We start from the raw sequence: 24,236 nt of genomic DNA, 5'->3' as shown, positions 1-24,236 counted from the left end.
TCTGTATCCAGTAACTCAAAACTTAAACATTACGAAACAATGATCAGACCAAAAATATTTCATGTTGTGAAAACTCTTAAACTGACTACGAAAAGTGATATGACTGTAAAGCAACTGTAATTCAGAATATGTATTAAGATCTAATATAGAATTATATGTGGAATTGAACAGTTAACAGATGTAATGAGAAAAAGCAGATTAAAATCATATGGACACATATACAGGATAGATGATGACAGAATAACTAAACAAATCTTCGACTTCATAAACAATTACAATTCCGAAATCACATGGTTGAGAGAAGTTTGAAGAGTCGTCTATGTGGGGCGAATAAAAAACAGAACTTTTTAAAGAAGCAACAAAAAACTCAGGCAGGCCTCAAGGACAGGGAAAACATGAAGAACCGGAACAAAGTGAACACTGATAAGGGAAAACATTCTTGAAGAATAAAAGAAGTGTAAGCCAAAAGGAAAACGCAGTTGAAAACACATATACAGTGTTGATTTCTCGTACCCTCTAAAGGGATTACTCGAAATAAAAAAAAAGACAGTTTGAGATACTGCAGCGTTCTTCTCTAGCAGTGCGGCTACACGGATCCCATTTTCAAAATGAAACATGTACCCATTTTACGAGACGAAACCAGGCATCGTCAGTTCGTATACTCATGTCCCGACGACCAGTTAAGACGATGTTACAGCTGCAAGCTCTCGACTCTACGGGCTGAGGTATCCACACGGGATCCTGAAAAGCTCAGCAACTACTATCCTGTATGTCAGAGCTATCCAGCCATTGAACATGCAGGTTCTCATATAGAACATACCAAATTCCAAAATCCTATCAAGTTTTAGTGGTCTTAGAAATGCAACCCTTCTCTCTCTCTCTCTCTCTCTCTCTCTCTCTCTCTCTCTGTGTGTGTGTGTGTGTGTGTGTGTGAGAGAGAGAGAGAGAGAGAGAGAGAGTGAGAGAGAGAGAGAGAGAGAGAGAGTGAGAGTATCGAGCCATGCTGCATCTATAGCCGTCCGTAATTGCTAAAGGAGCGCTGTTGTTCTCTATATATGAGCACATAATGACTTGCCGCGCACGGCAGGCAGCATAATTCTGTTGTTTGCTGATGATGCTGTGGTGTACGGTAAAGTGTCAAAGCTGAGTGACTGTACGAAAATACAAGACGGCATGGACAAAATTTCTAGTTGTTGTGATGAGTGGCAGCCAGCTCTAAATATGGAAAAGTGTAAGTTAATGCGGATGAGTAGGAAGAAAAACGTATAATGTTCGGTTACAGTATTACTAGTGTCCTGCTTGACTCAGTCAGATCGTTTAAACATTTGGGCGTAACGTTGTAAAGCGATATGAAATGCAACGAGCGTGTGAGAAATGTGGTGGGGAAGGCGAATAGTCGAGTTTGGTTTATTGGGAGAATTACAGGAAGAAATGATTCTCCTGCAAAACGAGACTGCACATAGGGCGCTGGTGCGACAAATTGTTGAGCACTGCTCGAGTGTTTGGGATCGGTACCAGATCGGATTAAAGGAAGACATCGAAGCATTTTAGAGGCGGACTGCTAGATTTGTTGCCGGTAGATTCGAACAACAAGTAAGTGTTACGGAGATGCTTGGGGAACTCAACTGGGAATCCCTGGAGGAAAGGCGACGTCCTTTTCGAGAGAATTTAGAGAACCGCCATTTGAGTATTATTGCTGAACTATTATTCTGCCGCAAACTTACATTGCGCGTAAGGACCACGAATATAAGATTCGAGAAATTAGGGGTAATACGGAGGCATATATACAGTCTTTTTTCCCTCATTTTGTTTGCGAGTGGAACAGGAAAGGAAATGACTAGTAGTGGTACGGAGTACCTCGTCCACGCGCCGGACGGTTGCTGCGGAGTATTTATGTAGATGTAATGTAGATGAAAGTGTTGCCGGTGCAGGATTTTGTACACGGATTGACGTCTCCGTTGTGTCCTATAAACGTTCGATGGGGTTCATGTCGGGCGGTCTGGGTGGCCAAATCTTTCGCTCGAATCGTCCAGAATGCTCTCCAAACAAATCGCGTGTAATCGTAGCCGGTGACATGCCGCATTGTCATCCATAAAAATTCCATCGTTGTTCGGGAGTATCAAGTCGACGAATGGCTGCAAATGGATCACGAAGTAGCCGAGCATAACCACGACCCAGTCCATTCAGTGTAAACACAGCCCACACATTTGCGGTTATTTCACGCAGTGTTGCTCGTCTGTTAGCACTGACAACTCGACGCTACCACCGCCGCTCTCGGTCGTTAAGTGAAGGCTGTCGGCCACTGCGCTGTCTGTGGTGAGAGGTAATTCCTGAAATTTGGTATTCTCGGTACAGTCTCGACACTGTGGGTCTCGGAATATTGAATTCCCTAACGATTTACGAAATATAATGTCCCAGGTGTCTAGCTCCAACTACCATTCCGCGTCCAAAGTCTGTTAATTCCAGTCGTGCGGCCAAAACGTTTTCACACGAATCACCTGGGTGCAAATGACAGCTCCGTCGATGCACCGCCCTCGTATACCTCAAATACGCGATGCTTCCGCCCTCTGTAAATGTACATATTGCTATCACCTCAGCGTAGAGCAGGTGTTTTGGGGAAGGGCGGCAGCGTGTGCTGGCAGTGTGCCCTCGCAGCTGCCGGCTATTGTGAGTCCGCGGTGGTCGTGACGTGGCCCAGCGCGTTTGGCGCAAGCAGCGCGGCCCGGGTGTCCGCCCAAGGCCCCAGCTTTCCCTGCTGCCTGTTGGGTTTATTCCTTCGACGACTGCAGGAAAAGGGAGACGGAGTGTGATGCTGGAGAGCCAATACCAGTGACATCCCGACCGTCCGGATTTAACGTGGTAATGATTACACTAACATTCGTTTGCTTTCGACACAGCTTTCTTCAGTCATTCTCATTCTTTGTTCGTTCCTTCCAGCCGTACCTATTTTGGAGGAGATACGAAAATTATCAACTTACAGTGGAACCTGAATTAAACGCATTTGCTTGCAGAAAGAATCTTGAGCTAAAAGTTAGAAATTGGGCTGCACGATATTCGACGTATTTATCCTTCAGAATCACCATTGCTAGTATGAAGGAAAGAAGGGTACAGTTCTCGGTGAAGTGTTGCAGATACACTGAGGTGGCAGAAGTGATGGGATAGCGATACGCACATTTACAGTACCGCGAACACAAGGTATAATTGACGGAGCTGCCGTTTGTACTCCAATGATTCGTGTGAAATTATTATCTGGATCCAGATCTTTAGATCATCTCAGACGAAGCACGGTTTTACGTAGCAGGCACGTGAACTCTCAAAACACACGCCATTGGGCAACAGACAATGGCAGGGAACGCTCTGAGGCGCCTGCGCGTGATTTGAAAGTAGCGGTGCGGTGTGCAGTTTCAGGCCAACTGATTATAGGCTCCATGTTCTTGAACAAAACCCTGAACTGTCAAGTGTATGTAATGGAATTTTTCGAACCATTCATAGCGCAGCTAACTCAGGAAGAACGAGAGTATGCGTTTTTGCAGCAATATGGCGATACTGCGCTTATATCACGGTTTTCAATGACATACGTCAATGAAGGCTTGGGAGAGGAACGTACAGTTTTCGCAGGTTTATGGCCTCTCAGATAGCTCGATCTGTCTACCTGTGATTTTTATTTGTGAAGTAATTTAAAGACTAAAGGCTACGGTAACAGTCCACGGGCAATCCAAGAGCTGAAAAAAGCGTTCGCAGTGTGATAGCGGAAATCACACCAAATGAATGGCAAAAAGTTCCCGGAAACCTATTGACACGTGCTGAGTTTTGTATCGAAGTTTATGATAAACATTTAAGGCACTATCTATGAACTATTGGCCTACTGAATGCTCGGTATGTTGTTTTTCGTAATAGTGATTTACTAGATGTGCTGTTTGAGATTTTCCCGACGTAATTACTGCTTCATTAATAAAACGTGTCTTCCGCCCTACAGCGCGATTGCAGACTTTGTTGGGTTCCGTTAAAGACAATCAGAGTCCAAGCAAACCAGGAATAGACCTATATAAAATCGGCCTATCTATGAATTATTGGCCTACTGAATGCTCAATATGTTGTTTTTCGTAATAGTGATTTACTAGATGTGCTGTTTGAGATTTCCCCGACGTAATTACTGCTTCATTAATAAAACGTGTCTTCCACCCTCCAGCGCGATTGCAAACTTCGTTGGGTTGCGTTAAAGACAATCTAAGTCTAAGCAGATCAGGAATAGAGCTATATAAAATCCTGTGCCATTGTGGGAAATCATACATTGGCAAGACGCGTCGCACTGTTAATGATAGATGCGCTGAACAGTCGTCACACCAGACTGGTCGGTCAGAAAAGTCTCCTGTGGCTAAACACTGTCTTGACAAGGGACACAGCATGAATCACGGAAAGACAAATAGGCCCCACGTACTGGGACTCCATTACTAAAGAAACAGTCGCAATCTGTATAAGTAAAGATTTGATTGACAGAGACAAGGGATTTCAACTCAGCAAGGCTTGGGAACCAGCACTGGCGGTACTAAGGCATCATCGGCCGAGTCAACACAGACGGAGAATCACTCAAACTGGGCGCCAGCATTCTGCCAGGGCGCACTGGGCTGCCATTTGCGGCCGCGCATGCAAAGACCATGGCCCGTTTCTACGGCTGGATGCCGCTGTGCTCTCTACGATGACGTTACGGCCCCACCCCTTGGCGCCTGCGCTTTCGTAGCGAGTCAGCGTATATATTGACGAACCACTACAGCAACACGTCAGTAAACCCCTGAAGTCATGAGCAGCTGTATCGTTGAAATATTGTGCAACTCACATCATCATCGGACGCGACGCTCGTGAACCAATGAAGCAGCGATTTACTACTCTGTATTCTGTATATACAATAAACGAATAAATAGTATTTATGTTGTTTATAAGACACAGGGCTTTTGTATTTTGGCCAACACAATTCATGTGAACCAGATATTTGATCGGCATGCCAGAAGATTAAGATCTAAAATGTAAACACGACTACGGAAACCGGTTTCCGAAAAACAATTTTCGTCTTCGGCACATAATGTAAACTTGGTTAATGCAATGTGTCGGTGGCAGTTGTCCAGTATCGTCTGTTGTTGCGAGTGTGAGAAACAGCTACATATCCAACGCATACTGTCCTACGTCAAAACCAGTGTAAAAGGAGTTCTGTCGCGTTGCAACATGCAGTATTGTAGCTGTCAGTGCCTGCTGGGAGAGTGGAGGTGACAGGGGGGTCCCGACGTGCCGCGACGGTAAACACGTGGGCGGCAAGCAGCAGCAGCAGCGAGTATTTCCGTCGCGTTGGGCAACAGCGCCAAGGCCCAGGCGGCCAGCACGTGCTGCTCCGCGCCAAGACAGGTCGCGGCGCCACATACGTGCAGTGCACCGATTGCAGTAGGCTGTCAACATACGGGCAGACGGGGAAACACATTATTTCATTACACTGTTCTCGAGCCATTAAATACACTGATCAGCCAGAACATTATGACAACCGAACTACGATCGATATAAACCTGTCCAAGCGATAGTAGCGTCACCTGGTGAGGAATGACTGCTAGTCAGGCACACGTACGGTGCATGTAATATCAGCGAGCGTGTAGTCCGTGTGTAGAATGGGGAGAGGCACGCGATCTGAGTCTAACCGAGGGCTCGGCCCAGAGGCTCGGCATAAGTATTTTCGGAGACTGCACGACTTGTCGGGTGTTCGAGGAGTGCTTCGGTAAGTGTTTTCAGCACGTGGCGAATCCGAGGTGCAGCCACTTCCATAAGTCGTGGGGTTCCGCAGACTGGTAAAACAGGGCGGCGAACTGTGTCCTAATTTACATCAGACTGGGCAGAGTTCGGAGTGTCTCAACACACAGTGTATTGCGGGACGGAGGCAAGCTGGCGGTGGCTCTATTACGGTCTGGAGAAGATTCACGTGGGCATCCATGGGTCCAGTGGAGCCAAGGTGTATCGTACACTGCAGACCAAGTACTCCCCTTCGTGACGATTGTGACAGCAGTGGTTTTTTCAACAAAATAGTGCGCCAAGGGGACAGGAGTGTGACGGAGTGGTTAGAAGAACACAGTGGCGAGTTGCTGCCCCCCCCCCCCCCCCCAACTTGCCAGATCTGAACTCGATCGAACACATCTGGGATATGACTGAACCTGCCGTCAGAGCTCATCGACCTCTTTTCCGGAATTTACGGGAATTAGGTGACCTGTGTGTGCAGATGTGGTCCCAACTCCCTCCAGCGACCTACCAAGGTCTCAGTGCGTCCTCGCTGTTATTCGTACCAAAGGCTACTATGTAGGTGGTCATAATGTTCTGGCTGATCATTGCATCAGGAATTAAGCCTGCGAAGCGATTTAATATGGAATGGCCACATAATACTACTCGTCGGTAAGCAAATGATGACAGGTTCGTTGGTAGAATCCACAGGAAGCGTAGTCCACTCAGGAAGGATGTAGCTTACAAAAGGCCGGCCGTGAGGCCGAGCGGTTCTAGGCACTACAGTGTGGAACTGCGCGACCGCTACGGTCGCAGGTTCCAATCCTGCCTCGGGCATGTATGTGTGTGATGCCCTTAGGTTAGTTAGGTTTAAGTAGTTCTAAGTTCTAGGGGACTGATGACCGCAGAAGTTAAGTCCCATAGCGCTCAGAGCCATTTGAACCATTTAGCTTACAAAACTTTCCTTCTATGACCGGTAGTTGAGCAGTACTCAGCCTGGAACCTTACCAGTTAGGACTGACAAAGAAAATCGGGGAGGAAGAGTGTGTGCAAACACAAAAAACGGGTTCGTTCAGTAGGCGCTGAAGCCTCATATAGATACTCTACAGCTTCAGTGGGCAGAGAGGACAGTAGAGGCGTTGCGCATCACGGTTGGTTTACTGGTAAAATCCCGAGGGCCCTCGCCACAGGAAGAGCCAACCAACATATTGCTGCTCCTCACTAAAAGACCATGAAGGTAAAATTAGACAGATTCGGACTGACTCGGAGGCTGGACGACGATAGATCTTCACACACACCATTCGTGTTTGGAAAAGGAAGATTGGGGGGGGGGGGGGGGGAAGGGTCGTGGGGTGGAAGGGGGGGGGGCGGGTGTAAGAGAGTGACCGTGGTACACCAGATACTCTACCCCAGACACCGTTAGGTGCCTTGAGGAATATACAGGCTGTAAAAAAAATAATAATAATAATAAAAATAAATAAAGCACAGACAAGCCTTAGGGACAGGTTCCTTACATCAGAACAAGAAAAGAAGTCTAGTGAAAAACGGCTCTAAAATGCTTGTCTTAGAGAGCTATGAGCACTTGTTAATTTTCGATACTATGAAATACTTTCGAAATGTGGTGCTACAGAAAAATGCTGAAGATTAGATGGGTTGATCACATAATTAATGAGGAGGTATTGAATAGAATTGGGGAGAAGAGGAGTTTGTGGCACAACTTGACAAGAACAAGGACGCAACTGGTAGGACATGTTCTGAGACATCAAGGGATCACAAATTAACCATTGGAGGGCAGCGTGGAGGGTAAAAACCGTAGAGGGAGACCAAGAGATGAATACACTAAGCAGATTCAGAAGGATGTAGGTTGCAGTAAGTACTGGAAGATAAAGCTTGCACAGGAAAGAGTAGCATGGAGAGCTGCATCAAATCAGTCTCAGGACTGAAGACCACAACAACAACAATGAAATACATTTCTACTTCAAGCTCTTAGCTTTCCATATATTAGCAGGAGGCAGTATACGCCAAAAGAAGAAAAAAAGTCCGGTAAAAATGGGTTCTATGCATACCTTAAGAGCTATGGGCACTTCTTCAGGAGAAGAGATTTATTTCACGCTAGCGAAGATTAACAAGTGTTCATAGCTCTTAAAGTATGCTCTTTAGACGCCATGTTTACTGCACATCTGTTTCTTGGTTTGGTCCATACTACCTCCTCCCAAAAATTTGGAAAGCAAAGTCCTTGCAGTCGAAGAGATGTTTTTCATAGCAGCAAAGAGAACAACTCCTTATTGCTCTTTAGAGCCCGTATTTGCTAGACTTTTTTCCCCTGTCCCTAAAGCTTGTCCGTGTTTTGTGTTTGCATCCTGTAGATGGCGAGATGTTTGTGGACATCATTCACACACACACACACACACACACACACACACACACAAAGTTTACAGGAAACAACTTTTAGAAGACGGAAATAACAGTGAATAGCGGTTTAATAAACTTCACTGTTGTTTATCTGCTAATACTGTATCGATTCGATTATGCTAGCCCGAGTATTGGTTGTGTCGCCGTCTGTTCGATTTCTTCAATACGGCGAAGTTAAGGTGTCAGTACCTTCGTATATAAATCTTACCACGCGAATTTATACTTGCGAAGCATGTTTATTACGCCGATTTACATCACGCTCATTCTGCAAAAGTCCGAATTGATCGCTGATGGAAGAATGTTGTACCCCAACGCTTTTGGAGACATGATATTGCAATAACTGTCACGAATAAGTAAATATACATTGCTACTCATGTGAACAGAATTAACTGATGTTTTGTCACTAGCCACTGATTGTGTACGAAAGGCTTTGCCACTAAAAGAGAGAAGGTGGTTGTAAAATTGCACAGCTGTACAGCATGTAGTGCTGTTACCAAAGAGCTCGATTTTGCGGCAAATATTTCAGAATTTATGTTCCCCTTCTCATTTAATAAAAGTAAAATGTGCTTCTCTTCAATAAAATGAAGAAAATACAGAACTGCCTGATAAGTTCAATTGACGTCCTGTTAAGTTTTATTGAGGTACAGCCGATGTTTCTTTGGTTTCTGTTATATACTCATTGTCCGTTAACCCTAGAACAATAAATTGGAGAAATAATTGGATTGTTACTAAACAATCGTAAATTTTACTACTCCATATTTTATTCAAAGTAAGTCATAATTTATAGTTTATGCACAAGTTACGGTTATAACATCTCCCACATACAAAATAAGTACAAAATGTCCAGTTTTGCACCCTATATTGACAGTACCAGATTGGCGGGACCCACGAATTGGTGTCAACTGCAATCGTAAATTTTACGAGGGTTTAGTAATGTGCCGGTAAAACCTGTTGAGTCCTATTAATGGAATCAATCGGTTATCTGCCGAGGTACTTGGTATTGTTATATGTTGGTTATAAGTTGACATGACATTGTGGAACGCAATCGGTAATATATGAAGAGGAAGTTACCTGTTTACAAGCTATCGTGGTACGATAAAGCAAGCTGTTTTTCGTACGTGTTTTTTGTGAATTCATGCTGGTTCTATGAGGAAAGCAGCTTCACAACCTGATTAATCTGAAGTGCCCAATGAATCCCGCATGTAATAATCGTAGAACGAACTGCCGGCCAATTTCGTATCCCCAACGCCCACCTCACCATACAAAACCCATCCAACCTGCTAATTTACTGAAGTACCTGAGAATAACTTCCGATACAAAAGCTACCTGGAAACACTCTTATAATTGGCAAGATATTAATAGACTAAAAATACTAACAGGCGGTCATAGGGATTACATCGCTTCATTGCTCATCGAAACAAAAAAATTCTTATGTCGGCTGTCCCTTCATTTATTTGGATTTCGACTTCTCCTGAAAAGAGGTTGAACACCTTGCACATCATGTCGCCTTCTGCACCATCTTACTCATTCCCACTGTCATGCAAGGAAGATATAATAGCAAAGATTGCAAGTGGCGAAAGGATTTTATGGGAAAAAAGACACCTGATAACATCCAAGATTGTGAACCTTGAAACAACAAAAAATCGTGAAGACCACTTGTTGGGGTGCGATAATAAGGAAGGCATAAATGAAACGAGAAACCATTGAGATGCTGCGTTACAGCGGCCTATAGAAGAACCAGATATGTTGATCGGGTAAGATACGAGTGAAAGAGGGAGGAAACAACTGGCAAAGAAGATAGAATTGTTGGTCACTTATTACACGAGTCGTTGCTGAAAACTTTAGTTTTAGGGAGAGGCCTAGATACGAGTATACAGGAAGTTCTATATTATCCGAATACTGCGGACCCGAGACTAGACGTATAACAAAGAAACATTGGTATTTAAAAAATATACACGATTTTACAGGAAACTTCAATTTACTGCGTTTACGAAACATTCTCCATGTCACATTTGAAAGTCCACTGCGTTACTTAAGCATTGCTCGTCAGAAACTGACAACATATTTACAAAATTACACTCACAACGCTCTGTTTTTCGTACCGCTTGCTTTCAGTTCACGTCCGGGACTTACTGGTCAACAAATTTGAAAAGCGACAGAAATGGGGAACTGGATCGTAGAAACATTAGGATTGATGACCGAGAGAATAACAGATTTCCTTCCCTTCCTTAAATTCCCTAAAATACAGTGCTATTGACCGATAGGCAACGAAACGGGATAGGCCATCGAGCTGTCTGTCGCCGCACACTTGCTCTGTGAGATGTGGGGCGGCGCGTGTCCTGACCAGCGCAACGTGCGCCGCGCTGCCTGCGGTCGCTGGCGCTCACTGCTGACGCCGCTTCCTGTCAGCCGACACCCTGCAGCCGTCAGTCGACACGACTCTTCACGTACTTCACTGCCAGCAGCGCAACACGACAAAGAACTGCGCACAGTAGGCCCCACGAAGGGTCGGGAGCAAAACATCTCGAATTATCAGAGGAACCGTAACATCACAATACAGTACGGTGCAACTTTAATTTTCAACTGGAGATAGTGTCTGAAATAATTTTGCGTATTAAAACAGTAACAGAACAAAAAGAAAACTTCGACGCCCTAAAAAAACTTACTTGAAAGTGTAATGCACAGTAGTACGTCTGTATTGTACGGTACGAAATTGTTAGTGTGAATGAAAGTTTAACGCCTGTAGATGCCTTATTACAGTACTGACTCATATTGTGCACCAAAAGTTCTTGTAGCGAGCATTTGGTAGTTTAAGACAAACTCGTGAATGTTATACGCTTGATCAGGGAGCCGGCCGCGGTGGTCTCGCGGTTAAGGCGCTCAGTCCGGAACCGCGCGACTGCTACGGTCGCAGGTTCGAATCCTGCCTCGGGCATGGATGTGTGTGATGTCGTTAGGTTAGTTAGGTTTAAGTAGTTCTAAGTTCTAGGGGACTGATGACCACAGATGTTAAGTCCCATAGTGCTCAGAGCCATTTGAGCCACTTGATCAGGGAACAGCTTAAGCTCTGTAACTAAGTTTTCAAATTCAGAAAGAAATTCATTGGCAGCTGTTTCGCCACCAGACAGCTTCTCACCGGAATTAATTACATTTCGAATGTCATGCTGTTTTTTCCCGCCCGTATGGCTAGCTTTCACACGCTGTAAGTTTTTTATTTTCATTGACTCCATCGAATTCTTCATACAAAATCAGTGCCTTTTCTTTTATAGTTGGTCCAGATGGTGTAGTGCTTTCTCTCCTCTCCTGCACAAATCACACCCATAAAGCACTGTGTAGAATTTATCTTTAAGAATTCTTCTTGTACATTGTATATTTTCAGTTCTTTCTTACTTTCCACAATTTTCCTAATTTGCTGTAGTCTGTAACAGTTGTTACACCAGCCCCTACCTCGCAATGTTTAGAAAATACCGGCTTTTGTCTAACCTCACAAGTACACTCACTTTCTCCGCTAAGGACAGCGTCACATATTTATGTTAAGTTGATGCCATAATTTAGTTTTATACACTTTAATATACAAGAGGAACAATGTCACTATTTATAAAACATGAGTGTGCACAATAACACTTACTGATCGACTTAGAAACAAATTACGTCGCCCTAAGCCGGCCGGTGTGGCCGTACGGTTCTAGGCGCTTTAGTCTGGAACCGAGTGACCGCTACGGTCGCAGGTTCTAATCATGCCTCGGGCATGGATGTGTGTGATGTCCTTAGTTTAGTTAGGTTTAAGTAGTTCTAAGGGACTGATGACCACAGATGTTAAGTCCCATAGTGCTTAGAGCCATTTCAACTGTTTGAACGTCGCACTAAAACTGATCGAACTGTTGTGCCTGTCATCGGTCAACTGCCTGCGTATCCATATCGCAGACGGTGAGCTACTGACAAGTCCAAACAAGCACATGAAATCGGATGGTCGAACTAAAGGGCAAATCCGACCATGCGAGGTCGATTAGAAGGGTTCTACTGTACATACAAAATTTAGAGTGTTTAGAGCAGAAGAAAAGAAACACTTCTCCGCTAGGGGTCCGCAGAGAGTTTGATGCAAGTGGAGATTGGGAACAGTGTTCAAACTGCCGCGTGACGAGTATTGTTTTAGACAAGTTGCTGAAAATGTCGTTCGGTTGCATTAATGCAGAACTGGCGTCAGCGTGCTAATGATTGCCTAACACGCCCAAAACAACCAGGTGCTTCGTGAATAATGGCTGCATCTCGAGCCGAGTGGGCAACTAATTTTCTGGAGCCTCTGTCTGTCTCGTACACGGAACGCTTCATCTTCTCCTCACAAGGAGAAGTCAGTAGGACGTCAGCAGCGGAGTCGGAACACCGTCTCTGAATATCGCCAGCGTCAAAACCTTCGTGGGCCCCTAGCGGAGAAATGCCGCAACTGCGACATTTTTGTCACATAAAAGACGTGTTTCTTTTTATTACCTCTAAACACTGTATACGTAGGTTTTGTACAGGCCATACGGCGTGATATATCATTGCTGTCCTTTGTGAAAGTGAGGAACAGCATTTGTTCAGTGGAATGAACGGTGTACTGAGCACAGATAGAATTTAAAAATAGATCAAAGAAATACGACAATATCAAGGATATATTTGCAGCGCAAACTTAGGATCAAAATTAAACACCACATAGTTGGTGACGTGAGGGAATCCTTCTGAATTGGAAGGAAATTAAAGAATGGCGGATGAAATCGAGATGTCTTTAGACGCAGATTGGCACAGTTAGAGACAGCATTCCTCGGGACAAGAAGTCACACTTATCAGACCTTAATTAGCGGATCGTGGACCTTGTGAAAATCGGAATAAAGAAGAAGCGTTCGCGATGTTGCTCTGCAGGACGATGCTGAAAATAAGATTGATGAGATAGGGAATGGAGAATAGGCGGAAAATACTTACAAGAAGGAATAGGATAATAGGACATGTAATTTTCTCTCAAGTTATTAGAATTCCTTACCTCTACGTCTCGTTTAAATCTGACGCCGAATTTTTCGTTAGTTTCTTTTCTGCTGGTCTGATATCTGTTCCTATTCCATGCTCATGAGTGACTAGAGGCATTATTTTGTGCTATCTCAAACTACCAACTATCAGATAAGGGCTGTTGCACGACAGTGGCAAGTGCCATGTTATGTTTATGTAGACATAATTGAAATTTCGGTAGTGAAAATTAAGGGATCGCCATTGTTTACATAGACATACAACGGTCGAATCACCGTGGAACGTGCCGGCCCTCGATGGCCGAGCGGTTCTAGGCGCTTCAGTTCGGAATCACGCGACTCCTACGGCCGCAGGTTCGAATCCTGCCTCGGGCATGGATGTGTGTGATGTCCTTATGTTAGTTAGGTTTAAGTAGTTCTAAGCTCTAGGGGACTGATGACCTCAGTCACATAGTGCTCAGATCCCACCGTGGAAGGTGGCTGTTGTCTAACAACAACAAACTGTGATAGGAGACTGTTTTACCACACTCACATTCACCTTCAATAAGTGATTCAGGGAAACAAGACTTTCGATGAGTGACAGTTCGCCAAAGGACACATATTTTGCAGCAAAGTTCCTCTTTTTTACCGTACTGCGGAAGGAATATTTTTCAGTTGAAATCGTGTGATTCTTTCTGCGTGAATAACTTGACACATACCACCCAGTTTCAAATATACAACTACACGACTTGCTCATACTTACAGCATATAAGAGCGCTGCTTGCACAGAAAATTACGCAGGAAAGGCTTTTTGGGAAAGACTTTCTTTTCGCAAAACACTATTGAGAAAGTTTAGATAAACTGCATTTGCGACAGACTGCAGAAGTATCCAGATGCCACCAAAGTTCTCATGCAAGGACGGCGAAGACAAAATGAGATAGCCGGCCGCGGTGGTCTCGCGGTTCTAGGCGCGCAGTCCGGAACCGTGCGACTGCTACGGTCGCAGGTTCGAATCCTGCCTCGGGCATGGATGTGTGTGATGTCCTTAGGTTAGTTAGGTTTAAGTAGTTCTAAGTTCTAGGGGACTGATAACCACAGCAGTTGAGTCCTATAGTGCTCAGAGCCATTTGAACAAAATGAGACAAACCAGGCTCTTACGGAAGCATAGAGACAATCCTTTTTCCGTCGCTCCATTTGCGAATAGATCGGAAAAGGGAATACTAATAGTGGTATAAGTTATCCTCCACCACGCACCGTATGGTGGCGTGATGAGCACTTTCGCAAATGTGGATTTACGTCCCCCAGAAGGTGCACTCCTTGAATCAGTGTAGAATATTTGCAGTTATTGTCTTACTCATTCTGAATGGTGACGTATACAGAAGTTATGCGATAACGATATACACGTACAGATGGGCGGTAGTATCGCGTACACAACGGATAAAAGGGCAGTGCATTTTCGGAGCTGTCATTTGTAGTCAGGTGAGTCACGTGAAAAGCTTTCCGACGAGGTTATGGCCACACGACGGAAATTAACCGACTTCGAACGCGAAATGGTAGTTGGAGCTAGACGCACGTAACATTCCATTTGGGAAATCGTTGGAGAATCCACAGTGCCAAGAGCGTGCCGAGAATACCAAATTTCAGGAAAACGCAGTAACCAACAGCCTTAACGGCCGAGAGTAGCAGCATTTACGTAGACTTGTCAGTGCTAACAGACAAAGCATCATTGCGAGAAATAACCGTAGAAATCAATGGGGAACGTAGGACGAAGACGTATCCATTTGGACAGTGCAGTGAAATTTGGCGTTAATGGGATATGACAACCGTCGCGCGTGCCTTTGCTAACAATACATCAGCTGCAGTGCCCCTCCTGGGCTCGTGAACATGTCGGTTGGAACCTAGACAACTGGAAAACCGTGGCCTGGTCAGATTAGTTGGTGAGAGCTGATGGTAGGGTTCCAGTGTGGCTCAGAGCTCACGGTCATGGATCAAGGCACTGTGCGAGCAGATGGTGACTCCTAATGGTGTGGGCTGTGTTTACGTGGAGTGGCCTGGGTCCTTGTGATGTTCGGATACTTGGAGTCCATTTGCAACCATTCACGGACTTCACGTTCCCAAACAACGATGGAATTTTTGTGGAAGACAAAGTTCCATGCCAGCAGGCCACAATTGTTTGCGTTTGGTTTGAAAAATATTCTGAACAGTTCCAGTGAATGATTTGGCCACCCAGATCAGCCATCATGAATCCCATCGAACATTTTTGAGACGTAATCGTGAGGTCAGTTCGTGAACGAAATCCATCGCCGGTAGCCGGCCAGAGTGGCCGAGCGGTTCAAGGCGCTTCAGTCTGGAACCGCGCGACCACTACGGTCGCAGGTTCGAATCCTGCCTCGGGCATGGATGTGTGTGATGTCCTTAGGTTAGTTAGGTTTAAGTAGTTCTAAGTTCTAGGGGACTGATGACCTCAGCTGTTGTCCCATAGTGCTCAGATCCATTTGAACCTTCGCCGGTAACACTTTCACTGTAGAGGCCTCGAGTCCGTGCCATGTCGAGGTGCTGCACTACGCCGGGCTTTTAAAAGGAGGTCCAGCGCGATATTAGCACGTAATCCGTGACTTTTGTCACCACAGCGTAGAAACCTTGCCTGTTCATGTAACTGAAGAAGCGGTGGGACGGAGGACACGTGGCAAATTTTAGTGTATGTAGCATTCTTTCCACCACGACACGTACACGGATAAGGAGAAATTAGTGTGTGAGGAATGTTAAAAATAAAGAGAGACATCTATCACAAGCACGTAATTTTTTTTGGAAATCCAGCTCGAATTATATATCTTGTGGATGGAGCAGAGGGGAGTGAGTTTTTGACGGAAAGCGTTCTGTTGCAGAGGAGGAGCCGAGCAGCACAGCCGCCGCGGACGTGCCGGCCGCGTCCACGAGCCCTGCGCCGCACACGCCGCACACGCCGCCCCCACCGCCGCCCCCGCCACCGCCGCCAGCTGTGGCGGCCGTGCGCACGATCGTGCCGCTGCCCCCGCCGCCACCGCTGCCCACGGCGGCCGCGCCTCTCGTGCACCAACTGCCGCCCACGCACGTGCACCACTTGCAGCTGGCGCCGCCACACCACGCCGCCGCCCCCGTGCCTGCTGCCGCCGCCACCTCGGTATCGGTGGTGGTGCCCGCGCCCGCCCCCGCGCCCGTCCCCGCCCCCGCGGCGCCGGCGCCGGCCACCCTCACACCGCCCCCGGCGCACACCTCCGCCGCCGCCACCGTGCCCGGAGTCGTCGTCAATGGCGGCTTCTCACCGATGGAGGCGGCGGCCAACGCCGAAGATGCCAAGGACTTCCACAAGCGGACGTGAGTACTCGCGGCTTGCCCTATACATTTCCTTACCGCGTCCTTCCGAAATCGTTTCACTGATTACGTGAAACGCAGTTATCTGTACGTCCTTTACTATCATTGCCGGTTCCAGTTAACAGCCGTTATCACAACACAAAATGTTGCACACTATTTATCGATGGTGTCTCGTCATATTAATGTGCTAGTGTTTCAAGTACAGCCCCATCAGAACTGCGGAACATCGAAAGAACTAACCGGTATCAGTATTCATTTTAGGACTGCACTTTCACACCAGCACGCCACTTCTCGAGTTGGGATACCTGTTTGTTCTTTTGATGTTTGCGTTCGATTGTGGTGTGGTAATAACATTGGCATATCATATGAATTGGTATGATAGGTAAATACTTTACCAACTGTAATGCTGTGATAACGGTTATTAACTGAAACCTGTAGTGGTAGTAAAGGACGGACAACTGCACCGTACACATTGACGGAAAAAACGCCCCAACACCAAAAAATAATTAACATAGAGTAATGAAACGTCGGCTATGCATTTTCCTAGGTAACATATTTATCTGATTAACATCGCAAGACCACAGGTTAATGTAACCGCGAGATAAGCCATTGCAAATGTGAAATGCTGGTACATTATAACCAGGTGCTGTAACACCAGCCGTCTCATATAGCTGGTCCGCAAGGCGGTCGAATGTTGCTCTCCTGGCGCCCGTAAAGCACATTAAACTATGTGAACCTAGTGTTCGTGTTAGTCGAAACCTTGTAAGCTGCCCGGTAGTTCGGCGATAAATTCAGAGGGTGCCAAGCCACATTTATATGCTTTCGAGATAAAGCCATATTAATGTTTGAGCAAATCCTCAAATCACGTGAATTATTAAATTTTGGTTGAACACATGTAATATATTTCTGTGGTATATTTTATATTGTTTTATGAGACATAATACAAATATTTTAAGCTACATTATATACAAATTAATATTTTAAAATAAGATGGTATGTTGCTTGGCCCAATGTTGAACAAAAAACGTAACCTACATTAGACAAATATTTTTATTAACTTTATAAGTGCGTACAAACAAATGTCAATTTGCTTCATTCTTATCAGTCAATGTCGCATTTCAAAAATAGATTAACAATGACCTAAAATACTTCTACACCTTTTCTCCATTATCCTCATCACTAACAGCAGCAGGCAGCAAGTGCGATAAAAGTCGTGGTAGATTGGTAGAACATAATCCATTAGCTACATTACATCATTCAGTTTGATTTTCTTAATTTCAACAGGTCCATTGTATTTCGGTCTTAGAGCCATGGTACTTGTGTCCCCTTTATTCCTTGTAGATACTTCCATGTTCATTTCAGTTTCATAATCCATAGGTTGGTTTTTCAAATCTGAAGCATACAGCCTCTGATAATTTAAGCTGAACACTAATAACACTTTATTTTCTATTAGTATTGAGCAGATCGTCATCATCATCATCATCATCATCATTATTAAGCAGCCCATTTTCAGTCCTATTATGTCAGAGAAATCAACGCTTTCCATACTTATGATACTGGACTTGTGTTTACGACCACAAGAAGCAATTAGTTCTCTCCAGTGTGATGGAGAGTATACGTTCGGTTGTTCCCTCTGGTATTTTTCAATTTTAGCAAAGTCTCTATCAGAGGGCAAGTAAGTGTGTCCAGGAATAAGGAAATAATGGTCAATTTCTTCAAACCACTTTGTGTGGATCAGATAACTCCAAACTGCCATTATATTCCAGTTCTTATTCTGATCCCCACAGTTGTCAGAAAAAAAATAAGTTTTCTTTTTCTTTTTTTGCAGAGATGGATGTTGTTTTCAAATATTTGAGGATACAGTTACCAATCTCATCACTACCTCGGCCTGCAATACTTCATCCCATATGTCCAATATTCTGGCCACAATCATGTATTCCAACTTTATATGTCCACAGTTTTCTGGAGTAGAAGGGGTCCCGGGTTCAATTCCCGGCCGGGATAGGGATTTTCTCAACCAGAAGACTGGGTGTTTGTGTTGTCCTCATCATAATCATCATTCATGAAAGTGGCGAGATTGGACTGAGTAATGATTGGGAATTTGTACGGTCGCTGATAACCACGCAGTTGAGCGCCCACAAACCGAACATCATCATTATCATCATCATCTGGAGTAGAAGGCAACAGAGGAAGTGAGCTTGGGAGTGGGCAACGTTTGCTGGAAATATATGGATAAGACATGTATATTAGGCTCATGCTTGGGCAACCCTGAAAATTCATTTAGTTTGGGCTTCAAAGATTCAGCATAGCGCAAGTGCAATTCCTTTTTTATGAATGTAGCAGACCTCTTCTTCTGTCCCGTTTTCTATCTTTATCTGGAGGGAGTCATTTGTTTTAGATGTATCTATTGCTGGGAATTTAAAGCCTATATTATATTCTTCACCGAATATTTTTCTATACTTACTTTGAGATACTGCGTCCTTGCAATATTGACGGTAATTTTCATACAGCTGTGTGATATGCATATCGCGGCCTAGACTCTTTCAGGATTTTGTGACCTACTGTAATGAGAGCAGTACTTGAGAATGGGCGTAATGTGAGAATGTACACCATTCACCGCATCACTAGTATAAGTATTAGGCCTATTGACATGTTTACCTCGTTTATCAGAAGGATGTGCCCCATATTAAATTTTTACTCTCGATATTATATTGTTGATACGGCCTCTGTGATTTTGTAGGCCATGAATGCTCATAAATGATTTTATACAAACTCTCACTGACTTTCCATTAGTCTCCACTCTAAAAATGAAAGTATTGTTTTTGTAACAATTTTCTGGAGAATTTTTCTTGTATCTCCGTTTTACAGAACATGCTTCTATACTACGAAGAAGTTGGGCATTTTGCTTATCAAAATCTCCCAAGTCCCAAAACCCAGGTGAACACATTTTTTATTCCTCCTTTATCAAAAAATGTGTGTGAAATCTTATGGGACTTAACTGCTAAGGGCATTAGTCCCTAAGCTTATACACTACATAACCTAAACTATCCTAAGGACCAACACACACACCTATACCCGAGGGAGGACTCGAACCTCCGCCGGGACCAGCCCCACAGTCCATGACTGCAGCGCTTCAGACCGCTCGGCTGATCCAGCGGCCCTCCTTTACCCAACGGACACTTACACATTTCTCCTATTGTTGCTACAGGTACAGGATTACCTTCAGTAGATGTATATTCACGATCTTCGTTTCTTCTTCTTTTTTTATTCCTATGGACCTACTTCGTGAATTGCACCCTCTTTGTTGATCTTTGTTTTGGAAGACTACCGAATGGCATTCTCTCATGTGATGCTGTTTTTCTTCCTGAAATAGTGTTACTGTCATCCTAACAAAAGGGAATATATGTGTATAGATTAAAGGCATATTGTTGTAAAAACTTCATAATAGCAGTCTGTTACTTCAGATGTTTATACTATTCAGAATACCTGTTAAATTTTTCAGGAGTATAGATTTCAAATCTTAAGTGAAGAAAATGCCAAGCGACAATTTTACTTTTGGCGTATTTTGATGTATATAACATAAAATTAAAGGACCTGATTGGTGTGAAGTAATGTATAATGTAATCATTTCATAAAGAGTACCAGAAACATGTGTCGTGAACAGACATCCACACTTTGTCCAACCAGCAAATACAAAAATGGTTCAAATGGCTCTGAGCACTATGGGACTTAACATCTTAGGTCATCAGTCCCCTAGAACTTAGAACTACTTAAACCTAACTAACCTAAGGACATCACACACATCCATGCCCGAGGCAGGATTCGAACCTGCGACCGTAGCAGTCCCGCGGTTCCGAACTGCAGCGCCTAGAACCGCTAGACCACCGCGGCCGGCCAGCAAATACACGTGATGAGCTATGAGAACAATATAATGCCAAGCAACACATACCTGAATTTCACATTCTGATGTTAATTCGTCCTCAGAACGAGGTAAGTATTCAGAGTGAGAACTAGCGTCTGTGTTCAAATGGCTCCGAGCACTATGGGACTCAACATCTTAGGTCATAAGTCCCCTAGAACTTAGAACTACTTAAACCTAACTAACCTAAGGACATCACATACATCCATGCCCGAGGCAGGATTCGAACCTGCGACCGTAGCAGTCCCGCGGTTCCAGACTGCAGCGTAGCGTCTGTGTCTTCATCATTGTTTTCCGTACAAAAGTCCAGTTTCTTTCTAGAAGCGATCTTTATCAGATTTGTCGTGTTGCTCGACATTGACTTGCCGATATGGAAGATAAAAAAGCATTCGGGCTAGAAAAGAATCTCGTGAGATTCTTGCAGAACCACTTGACGCCTTGGTCGTCAGTATAACTCATTATACAAAGTGACACAGTTAGTTTCATTTGTCGAAAAACATGGCTCGGCACTTTGATGCCGGAACCCCCTCAGTTGTTCGTCGTCTGAAGAAGATTTTTACCTGTTGTTTGCTGTCGTACTGATTCGGTATCGGACTATCTGTAAACAGCACTACCGACGTGCATCTCAGTTACAACTTCCTTACACCTTTGACCTTCCGGTGCCAGTGTTACTCTTCGATATAACTGACTCAGTAACCCTACTGTGATGAAAAGAGGTATTAAAATTAAACTTTTTATCTGGATAAGGTCCTACGCCGATTTAAAGTCCACTCAGAGCACATGAACACGCACACTATTCACATTTTCATCTGTATTAGCCATTACCCATTTTGATTTCACCCATTCACCGCAAAGAAAAATACACTGTGCCATACTGCACAGTACTGATCACAGAGTGAGTACTTTGTGCCAATGTTTGCACTTTACGTGCCAGCCCATACTGACTGCCTATGTGGCTATTCGTAGGCGGCAAAGACACCCTAGCCTGTGGGAGTGGTTGCATCGGGGGTGGGCAAGGGAATGTTCCATGCATCGCAGTGGTATCGAAGTCTGTACCCATACAACCTGTGCTTGAAAGTTCAGCTATAGCGGACTAAGCTTTGTACGGATGGACAGAATGGCCACCCTTTGACTTCATGAGCTGCTTGTTTCTGGAATAACGTACTGCACGCTCTCGCTCCCCTGCCGACTGGTAAACCGTGGCTGTTTGAGTGCCGTATGTGCCCGCTGGCCTTGACTGTTCCTCCCGGCCTGCGAAGCACCACAGCGCAGGCGCTTGCGTCACGAGTTGTAGCGCTTCCACCTTCCACCGAGCCCTTCCAGAAGCCGCTGGAAGCTGTGACGTAACTCTCGCCGACCCTGCCACCTCGTCTGTTTCTCGTGTCTTACCGGCTACTTCTGCGCAGGAGCATCGCTTCCCTGCGTACGTCGTGTGTGTTTTTTATGGCTATATGCGCACTGGTACAGATAGCGTCTGTTGTTTCTTTCCGTCTCCCTAATGGGGCACAGTCGGAAAATGTAGTTGCTACTAGGCGTAACGGCGCAATTTTTTGAAACATTCGTATTTCATTCAGGAAGAGCGAGGCTGAAACCATCTTCAGGCCGTGCTGATTAAGGTCTTCTTCTCCAAAACACATAATCTGAAAATAGCAAGAAATGAAAATATTTAAAACTCAAAAATTAAAATTTGAAAGGAGTAGCACTTATAATACTCAGGTGTGAATTTTTTGGTAATAAGATGAACTTATTTTAAATAAACTCATTGAGCACTAGTCAGAAAAATATTTGCAGCTGGATAATACTTCCTTAACTGTGCCAGACGTGTAATACGATTTTGCACGTTCCGTTTTCAGTACGTTTCAGTCGGCACTTTAAAATTTGAGTGATAAACGATAGAGTTTTAAGTACAAGCTGGTGCTGTTAAACCATTCCTTGATGCCTCAGGAAGTGTCCCATCAACCGATCTCTTCTTTTAGTGAGGTTGTGCCACAAACTTATTTTTACACCTGTTTATTTAGCACATCCTCATTAGTTATTCGCCGGCCGCGGTGGTCTAGCGGCTCTAGGCGCTCTGTCCGGAACCGCGCGACTGCTACGGTCGCAGGTTCGAATCCTGCCTCGGGCATGGATGTGTGTGATGTCCTTAGGTTAGTTAGGTTTAAGTAGTTCTAAGTTCTAGGGGACTGATGACCACAGATGTTAAGTCCCATAGTGCTCAGAGCCGTTAGTTATTCGATCCATTCATCAAATCTTCAGAATTCATCCGCAGCACTGCATTTGGAGAGTTTCTGTTAGCTTCTTGTGTGTGCTGTTTGTCGACTTAGTTTCACGTCCTACATGAATACTACACTCATGACAAATACTTTCAGAAGAGACTTCCAGCCACTTAAATTTGTATTCGATGCTTCCGTATTTTATGTGGTTCATGTTTTTGTTTTCGCGATTTTTTATTTTATTTATTTATTTCAAATATACGAATAACTTCCTGAAAATTATGGTTGTAGTGACACATTACCTCAGCAAGTACAGTAGGTCAGAGTCTCACGATATCTGGAAATGAGTAAATGATCAAATATACAAAAATGGTTCAAATGGCTCTGAGCACTATGGGACTTAACTTCTGAGGTCATCAGTCCCCTAGAACTTAGAACTACTTAAACCTAACTAACCTAAGAACATCACACACATCCATGCCCGAGGCAGGATTCGAACCTGCGACCGTAGCGGTCGCGCGATTCCAGACTGTAGCGCCTAGAACCGCTCGGCCACTCCGGCCAACGATCAAATATACAGATATTGCTGGAGTTCATTTGAGACATAGCTGCAGAAGCCACAGATAAAATTTATTTTGAAACTTTTGGGATCCGACTAAAGAGGAAATGAAACCCCTCGAGTCCAACGCGACACGTTTTCGAGAAATAAGTGTGCACCCGAGGAGTCTGTGCACTGTCGGGGAAAAAATGTAGTGGCTCTAAATACCTATCGATTACAGTGTACCAAAGTTGGTTGCGTGTGAGGAACTGGTAGGTAAGTGGAGTGCCAAGTGTGGGGCGACGTGGGCAGCAGGAATGCGACGCGTCGGCCGTCGCTGCGGCGTTATCGGGCCGAGGGGCGCTTCCGGTGGTCCGCGGGAAGTGCGCAAGCGGTGACGCAGTGTCACCGACCGCTGTAGCAGCGCTGCGCCCACCACCAGTCCTGTGCTGCACAACAGTCCTCCACACTAGGTGCGCGGACCGAGTAACCGAATTCGGGAACACTAAGTACCTCCGCCACACAGCGCAAGTAGGCTTGCGGAGTATAGTTACACATTTAAAAAAATTGTTCGACAACTTGATCAGTTGATACGATATATCCTGCGGCATCACTCGAGGGAAGTGTGCGTGCGGTTGTTTCGGTGGGGGGTGTCCAACCCGTGAGTCTCATGCAGCTCGAAGCGAGTATCACTGAGGCCCAAGAAGTGAGCATGTATTACACGATCGGAAAAAAAATCCATAAAATTTTGTGTATCTAATGTTATGATAAATATTTTCAGTTTGAAGCTTCCGCCACGATGCTCCGTCCCGTTCTTAACAATGCCGCACATGCTATACTTGAATCCCCAGAGTCTAGGTCTTGTAACTGGCCAATCCGTCAGACGCTCTTGTCTGCTTTCTTATGGCAACTTCAGTTGCAACTGCCAGACTAGAGATTTAGAGGCGAATAATGAAGTTCATTTGTGGAAATACGAGGATACTATGTGTTATTTCTGTACAAGTGTGATAAAGAACCTTTTTCACCCTAGTTCTACAAGTCGGTAGAAGTTGGAATTATGCATATGGAATTATTCCATTATA

General features: G+C 44.7%; 1 protein-coding gene across 1 annotated transcript in view; it reads left to right on the top strand.

Moving 5' to 3' along the window:
• The window catches only part of LOC126204360 (max-binding protein MNT-like), a 139,230-nt gene that overhangs the window by 30,125 nt on the left and 84,869 nt on the right, over positions 1–24,236 (top strand). The window contains exon 2 of the mRNA XM_049938735.1: positions 16,019–16,487. Coding sequence (XP_049794692.1) covers positions 16,019–16,487 — 469 coding nt within the window. The remainder of the gene's footprint in view (positions 1–16,018; positions 16,488–24,236) is intronic.

This window comes from Schistocerca nitens, chromosome 9, assembly GCF_023898315.1.
Source record: "Schistocerca nitens isolate TAMUIC-IGC-003100 chromosome 9, iqSchNite1.1, whole genome shotgun sequence".
NCBI classification, from domain to species: Eukaryota; Metazoa; Arthropoda; class Insecta; order Orthoptera; family Acrididae; genus Schistocerca; species Schistocerca nitens.
This window is presented reverse-complemented; position numbering and strand designations above follow the sequence as displayed.